This window comes from Ruditapes philippinarum, unplaced genomic scaffold (genome assembly GCF_026571515.1).
Source record: "Ruditapes philippinarum isolate M1 unplaced genomic scaffold, ASM2657151v2 ctg5212_1_1_1_1, whole genome shotgun sequence".
Lineage (NCBI taxonomy): Eukaryota > Metazoa > Mollusca > Bivalvia > Venerida > Veneridae > Ruditapes > Ruditapes philippinarum.
In genome coordinates, this window is record NW_026852669.1 from 52936 (window position 1) to 61504 (window position 8569).

Consider the following 8569-nt stretch of genomic DNA (forward strand, 5'->3'; position numbering starts at 1 on the left):
ATAATGATAATAATAATATTAATAGAGCCAGATTGTAACTCTTTTCCGACCTTCTTGATAATGTTTACCATGTGCATGAAACAGGTATCAATTACCTATAGTTTTGAATGTCTAGATCAAAACATAGTAATCTTTTCATCAACAAAGTTTACATCCAATGCGGATAAATATGCAAGTATGTATGTAAAATGATAAATATTAAATTTCAGATCTATCTAGCAAAGGAGATCGATTTTTTTCTTAAAGAATTTTAATTATGTGCACTAGACATACATTAGAAATATTATCTAATAAAGTTGAAGCCTAAATGTCCTATTAATGAGGCCGGATTCATTCTCTATTTAGCCAGTGCTTTCAGTGCTTTGATCAGAGTTAAAGAGGAAAATTCTGGAATAACATTCTGTGTGTGCGTGTGATTTTTTATGCTTACAATACTCAAATTCATGTTCGTTGTATAAAAGAGTATTACGAAGTTTTTTTTCCTGAACGGGTGTCAGATATAAACCAAAGTGACCTTTGAAATAGGACCCATTACACTGATTGACAAAGTAAATTTTCTTAGCCTAGATATCATGATATTTAACCATTACAAAGTTAATACATAATATTTAATAATTACACGAAAGCTCTCAAATTAACATAGAATATTTGTAAAATTTGTGTATGTCAGTTTTCGAACTCCGTACGTTTAGCTGAATTCATCATTGTAATGGAGAAAAAAACATGATTACAACAATGTAATGCTTTAAATATATTGAAATTGCTTTTGAAAGATTTTTCTCACAAGAACATATGTGAACAACAAAGAAATTAACAAACAAACCCATTATTTGCTTTTAAATTTATGGATTGTTGGTATATTCCGGTTTCGCACTTTCGTTGCTGCCGATACACAAAAAATTCTCCGTTTCGCTTTTTAGTCATCCCGAGAATCATCACGTGACCGTTGTTTTTATTCAGATTTGCAAACTGAAAGGTGTTTAAACGCTTTTCCCACAAAATTGGAGAAAATATGTATTTCAAACGACTTGCCAATCCAAAAAACACCTATCAATGTATCACTGATTCTGTTTGAATGTCCCTAACTCGCAGGTAACAAAAAATATCGGTTCGTGAAATTTTACTTTTTTTTGTGACATTCGGCCGTACCTCAGTGGAGTACCTCCTGCCTCTTATTTTAATCTGCCCCTTTTTTCTTGTCAGACTTAAGCCGCCTTATTAGATTTTGATTCATTATATTGAATGCTTACAAAAACGCTGAATTGCAAATTTAAAAGAAGAGCACAGAATATTAGACATTAGGCCTACACTCAGTATAGCTACACTCAGCTATATACTTGTCAGCGAGGTAACTTACGAAGGTCCTCGTGCTTCATCTTTTATCATACTTGTACACACCAGTAATTCATATACAGTCGCTATAAACTTTAATGGGGGCTTCATTTCATGTCACTGTTCATTTTATTGACGAGACTGTTATCGGAGAAAACAGCACAGCAGTAAAATTACACGATAGCGGCTAACGTATTACTGAGTTATTTCCCTTTATAATTTGTACGCCATATGTACGTATCTGCTGAATGTAAACAAAAGTGTTAATTAATTTTGATTTTATCTCGCGTGATTGCCGCTTGTTTGAATTGATAAGTAAGTATGTCTAGATGATAATATTTAAATTCAGTTTTTAAGACAGCCTATTCTTCAAAATGGTTACGTTATTTAAATTTTAGGCCTACCAATTGTAAAGATAGTGCACAGGTACTTGACACCCCTTTGGTACTTGAAACAAACTATTTTTAATGTTCTATATAGGCTATATACTATAATAGTCTTATTATAGTATGTAGCCTATATATAACATTTAAAATAGTTTGTTTCAAGTACCTGTGAGATAGTGATTAACTGATTAAGGAGGTGGTGGGGAGAAATGTTTGAATTAAATTAAGATGTCAATGCAAACCTAAATCTTTCTTTGTTCGCATACAGTTTGCTGCTAGCTGAAACAAATATTGTGAATTTCAATAATATATAATAATATATCTTAATATATACAACAAGCTCAATAAATTAATAAGTGAATCTGCACATTATTTTATTTATCATGTACCCAGCATAAGAACTGTTTACAGTTAAAATAATCTTTTTTTTTATATTTACATGTCTATATAATGCAAGCTAACATTTAGCATCTTGGGAAAGTATACTCTTTATAGATGCAAATTAAAGAAGACAGTTCCAAGTGTTCAACTTTTTAAAAATTATGTCGCTATTCTTTTGAGAACACAATTGTATAGTGAAAAAAAAAAAAGTTTCAAAGTTTGACAATTTATGGGGAAAATATATTTCTTTGCTGCCTAACTGAGACTAATGTTTTAAGATCATTTATTTAGGCTTGATCCACTCTGTATTGCACCCACTGCCCTTTTTGTATCCTTATTTTTTAAACACCTTGAATGACCTTTGGTCTTTTTTAATCTTTCTCATGATATAAATGCATAAAGTATTCATGACAAGAGGTGCAACTCTTAAATGGATATCAATTTTAAGATAGTAGGAGTTGTTTCCCTTGAATTAATGACATTTTTTTCCAATATAAGTTCAATGTAAAATTGGAATTTCTCCTTTATATGTCAAATAAGTTCTATAATATTTAAAGTAATAGTTTACGAAAATGAATCTTTGGCTAGTGTTATACTAAAATAAGTCTGGTATTAAAAATTTGTCAACTCTGTTAAAATACTGTAGAATTATTACCTTTATTATATTTATAAACTTTGTAGATTCTAAAAAGTAATCTCTTATTCCTCCTTATACGTTTATCTCATATATTGTATGTATATGCATAAATGTTTTGTATTGTGTAAAAAATTTGAAAATAAAAAAAACCATTTAGCATCTTTATGTTATATTTGTCAAATCATGTCACGTCAAAATACCGGTTTTTACAGAGTCGCTAAAGCAGCATGGGTATATGATAAAACACTTTATCAATTACTTGATTTTTTTCTATTTTAGATTCTGGATTATACAATAAGTTGAAGTTTGAAGGGCACACATATAAAATATGTATAAAGTGCATCTTATCTTCAAGCAATTGACAGATTCAAACTTACCAAAGAAAACTGTTTTCGTAGTATCAAGTATGAGTTCCTGACATTAATAGAGTGAATGCAGATCAGCATTTTCTACGGTGAGAACTCAAAGATCATCAGGAACAAATCTACGACCAGTCACCATGAATCATATCTGCACTGAAACCAATTGTTACTCCAATAAACTTGGTCCATTCACTTGTGGTGTTTGTAGCAAGGTTTTAAGCTCAATTTGCCTGCTTCATCAGCATTTAACAGGGCATAGTTCAGGTGGATCTTATCATTTTGATAACGTGCTCAGAGTTGCATTTCCAAAATATGACTCAATATGTGCATCAACCCAGACACCAGGGCAACAAGATTACCTTCTAGATGAAAGGTTTTCAGCAAAAGTTGGTCTTCTTGAAGATATTCAAGAGAAGAGGATGAACTATGCTAAGTATCATAGACATTTTCTTGGAAGCAAGGATAAAGAGGCTGTTAAATTTGTGAAAGAACTGGAGAAACCTTTTAAAAATGAACATAGAGTAAGAGTAGAAAATCACAGCGCTGACTTAACCTCTGCAAATACCAGATATAGGGATTTAACTGGAAAGCAACAGATAAGGGAATGTGCCAGCACAGAAAATGAGAGCAAGTTTGCAAGTAAAGCGAGCAAACTAAGTAAGAAAATTGACACAAAAAATTCTGAAGAAAAACTTATTCTTAAATCTTCCAGTGTAGCACCTGATTTTAATGTGTCCAGTTTTGTAAATGATAACGATGATAATACTGTTGGAGATAATGATGATGTTGATAGTGATAAAAGTGATAATGAACAGAATATGTTTAGAATTCCTAACAGTTTTCCTAAGAAAAGAAGAAAGAGAATGGCTGTGTCAGAAATAGTGGACAAAACCATGAGAAATAAATCTGGAAAAGAAAGAGTATTGAAAAGGTTTACTAAAAAGGAAAAGAAAAAGCCAAATAAATTTAAGACTGAGGTTGGAAATCTAGAAACAGAGTTCTCCAATGATGATGAATCTGATTGTGAAAAAATTGATACTGTTCATGATAACAAGAATAAGACTGATTATTTGGAAGACAATAACTATTTCTATGGAAAACTCATTTCAAAAAGTTTTACTATTGAAAGACAGAAATGGGATGAAAAACTTGGTAAAGGTGAAATGAAAAGTGAGCCTGACCAGATTGTTGTTGATGGTACATGGTATCCAGAATTTGAAGAAAGTTACTCTTTGATGCCAAATGAAAAATCTGGCCATGATGAATTTGAAATTTCAAAAATTAAAGACTTTTATGGGATAGACACTAATGTTGATCTACCAAAAGAAGAATTAAAGAAGTTGAAAAAAGAGTGGAGGAATGAGCCAAAATCAGAATTAAATTGTAGACAGTGTGGCAAAACATTCAAGCACATCCGTCATTTTGAAGGTCATATGAATTTTCATGCTGGTTTAACACCTTTTATGTGTCAGTATTGTGGTAAAGCTTACGCCAATCTGACTTCACTACAGATGCATGAGAAACTAATACATTCTGATAAAAGTACATGGTTACAATGTTCTGTATGTGAGAACAGTTTTGCTACACCTGGACGACTTCGAACTCACCAGCTTACGCATTCTACAGATTATTCATATATATGTAACATATGTAATAAATCATATAAAAATCATACACTTTTAAAACGTCATCAATCATACGCACACAGTAACAAACAACACAGATGTCAAAATTGCAGACTGTCATTTAATACTATTGAGGAACGTGATTTACACCAGTGTGTAAAACATAATAAGGAAATGAAATGCGAGACTTGTGGAAGGCAGTTTACGAGCGAGAGAAGTAAAATCAGACATGAAAAAATTCATTCAGGTGTAAAACCACACGAGTGCCATATATGCCTACGAAGATTTCTCCAAAAATCACCATACTGGGTACATATGGAGAAACATCATGACTTGACGAAGACCGATTTGATCCGGTTGTTTCCGGAGAAACATTTAGGTCGGAACCAGCAACATCTGATTAAAGAGATGACGCCTACAGACAACTTAGACAAATATGATGAAATTTCTGACGATTCTTTTGTTGATGAAGAAATTTCTAATGACCCTTTTGTTGATGATGATGAATTGCTGTTTGCTTCACCAGTGAATTTGACAAAATTATAGTAAACTAAATTTTGATGAGAATAAATATTAAATAACTGTGCTACTTTCTTATGTTCAAATCTTAAGTTATTTAGATGTTGTTGAATCAAAGACTAGTCAAAGTATTTTACTCTACATCATGTACTTTGACTGTGTCAATATATAGCTAACCCAAGAGGTCACTTAATTTATATAGACTTAGATTAGCATATATAATAAAAAAGTTTAAAAATCTGGAGAAAGAGTGATCCCTGGGAAGCATTGATTATAAAAATATATATATGAAAATTGATGTTTAATTGTTTCCGTACATGATGAATATTAATGAAGAAGTGCAACATCCCTGCCGGCTTTATGGATGTCATGTTTGTTCTGAATATCATAAAAATTAGAAACTGCATAGCTTTCAAAATTATTAAAGCTCGCCAATGATTGGTTGTTTGAAATGTCACAAGGTCCTCCTATTGATGATCCTCAGATCCTAATGCATAGTGTTAATTAGGAGCTGATATATATCAGATTGAGATATCATAGAGCATTGCTTGGTAGTCTGTAGAAATTTTATGAATCATGCAGCAAGGTAAAAAATGCTCCCGGCTTGGAGGTTAAAACATTTTTCAGACAAGTTTCTTGGTTGGGTCTTTCCCTAATTGAAAAATTATTTTCGAGTACTCAAATTTACATTAAGGCATATATTGCCCCACCTTTGCGGTGCTCTTGTTATTCCATGTATATGAAATAAACAAATTATTCACATATCCAACAAGAGCTAGTGTCACCCAAGTGACAAATGCCCCCGAAAAGGTTTCTTACGCATGCAGGTATTATGAAAAGAAAAGACAATGAAAGTAACTAATTGCTGATATTGTTCTTGATAGCATGAACCTTCAAAATGTGTGACCTTGACCTTTGAAGAAGTGACGTGGTTCCTGGACATGACATAATGTTATAATGAGATAGACATTTGTGCCAAATTATTTCAAAATCCCTCGATGCATGACAAAGTTACAGTCTGGACATGATTGTTGTGTAAGTGGGGACACACGGACAGACAGACATGAGCCTTAGCCGCAACACATTGTCTTGATGTGGTAGACATTTGTGTTATTTTAAAATCCTTCCATGCATGACAAAGTTACAGGCCGGACATGAATGTGTATCTTCAAACTCTTCTCAAGAGAATGAGTACCTTCAAACTATAAGTGTGACCTTGACCTTGAAGGTAGCGACATGGGTCTGTGTCGTGACACATCGTCTTGATGTGGTAGACATTTCTGCCTAGTTATTTTAAAATCCTTGGATGCATGACAAAGTTACAGTCCGTACCCGTAAACTCTAATTGTGATAAAGTGAACTTCAAAATGGTAGTGTGACCTTGACCTTTGAGGTAGGGACGTGATTATTGGACGCGACATATAGTGTTCATGGTGTTGACATGTATGCCAAGTTATTTTAAAATCCATCCATGCATGACAATTTAGTTACAGCCTGGACACGATTGTGTGTACCTATTAATTCTAATTGTGATAATGTGAAACTTCAAAATGATAGTGTGACCTTGACCTTTGAGGTAGGGACAAAATTCTTGGACGCAACACATCGTCTTGATGTGGTAGACATTTATGCCTAGTTATTTTAAAATCATTTAATGCAAGACAAAGTTACAGTCCGGTCACGAATGTGTGTACCTATTTTCTCTAATTGCGATAATGTGAAACTTCAAAATGATAGTGTGACCTTGACCTTTGAGGTAGGGACACAGTTCTTGGACGCGACACATCGTCTTGATGTGGTAGACATTTGTGCCAAGTTATTTCAAAATACCTCCATGTATGACAAAGTTACAGTCCAAACACGAATTAAGTGGGGACGCATAGACCGACGGACAGATGGTGCGATTATATTATGCCTCCCTTTGGGGCATAAATTATTACCTTCATGACTCTTTTTTCTATAAAGAACTGAGATGAGTTAAACACATTGAAGATATTGATGAAATCAGTTAAGTAAATGACAAAATAAAACTTTATTATTCAGTTTTTGAATTTTTATTACTAAAAATATGTGCATTATTTCATTAAACTATAACATGAAAAAACAATCCAGTATAAAAATGAATGAATTAAATGTATAAATCTATGTGTAAAAGTGAACATAAAAAATCTAAACAATCTGACTAGAAATGTTAGAAAAAAGTAACAACCAGTTCTATCAAATATAATAAAAGTAAACTAATTATGGCATTATGTAACAAAGGGTAAAAATAGGTTAATAGATTAATAATAATTAAGTACATGATAAACATACAAAATTAATGTAAAAGTGATGTTGACATTATAATTTATGTTTATTTTTGTAATGTCAAGCTGAGATAAATTTGATGTATATTTTAAAAGATTGACTATTTTAATGGCGGTTGTGTAATAATTGTTAGTTACAAATATCCAATACGATAAAATAGAAAAAAACTACATAAAATAAAAAAAGACTGCACCACACTTTTATAAACTGAACTTTTTCAATAATTTCAAAAAGATATTTATCAATATTTTTGTTGGTCACTGGGATTATAAATTACACTGGAGACATTTTTTTCATATATGTTAATGTAAATTTATTTTTAATTTTACCTGAACACTGACCTTTTGCACTTGGGTAGGCATAATGTCACTTTGAATTATATTGTCAATATTAGCAAATGGTTTGTAGATGTAGATGGAATTGAAATGTGAGGTTATGAAAAATTAATAGATATAATCCAGGAGAGAAATGTCTTCTATATGAGTATGTTTTGGAAAGTATAAAAGTACAACACAAATTTAAAGCTTATAAGAAATAAAAATAAAAGTAATTCTGAGGACTAAATGGGCCTTTAATATGCTACACATTAGTCAAGCAAGAAAGTAAATCATAGATAATTGCTGTTAGCCAAAGTAATACCTTCACTGTTACAAAAATATTAATATCAATTTAAAAAAGTATAACAATTTATAAATATGTTAAACAATATAATTATGTCTACAAGCAAAATTTTTATCTAACAATATATGTCTACAAGCAAAATTTTGATCTTACAATATATGTCTACAAGCAAATTTTTTATCTAACAATACATGTCTACAAGCAAAATTTTGATCTTACAATATATGTCTACAAGCAAATTTTTTATCTAACAATAAATGTCTACAAGCAAAATTTTTAATCTAACAAAACATGTCTACAAGCAAAATTTTTATCTAACAATACATGTCTACAAGCAAAATTTTTATCTAACAATACATGTCTACAAGCAAAATTTTTATCTAACAATACATGTCTACA

The 8569-nt window shown here is 31.5% G+C and overlaps 1 protein-coding gene across 1 annotated transcript; it reads left to right on the forward strand.

The window, feature by feature from the left end:
• Nucleotides 1-1561: 1561 nt before the first annotated feature.
• On the forward strand, nucleotides 1562-5303 carry LOC132720583 (zinc finger protein 62 homolog). The gene is made up of 2 exons (XM_060704746.1): nucleotides 1562-1647; nucleotides 3016-5303. The coding sequence occupies exon 2, from the start codon at nucleotides 3236-3238 to the stop codon at nucleotides 5267-5269; it is 2034 nt and encodes a 677-aa protein (XP_060560729.1). The 5' UTR covers nucleotides 1562-1647; nucleotides 3016-3235; the 3' UTR covers nucleotides 5270-5303.
• The last annotated feature ends 3266 nt before the right edge of the window (nucleotides 5304-8569 follow it).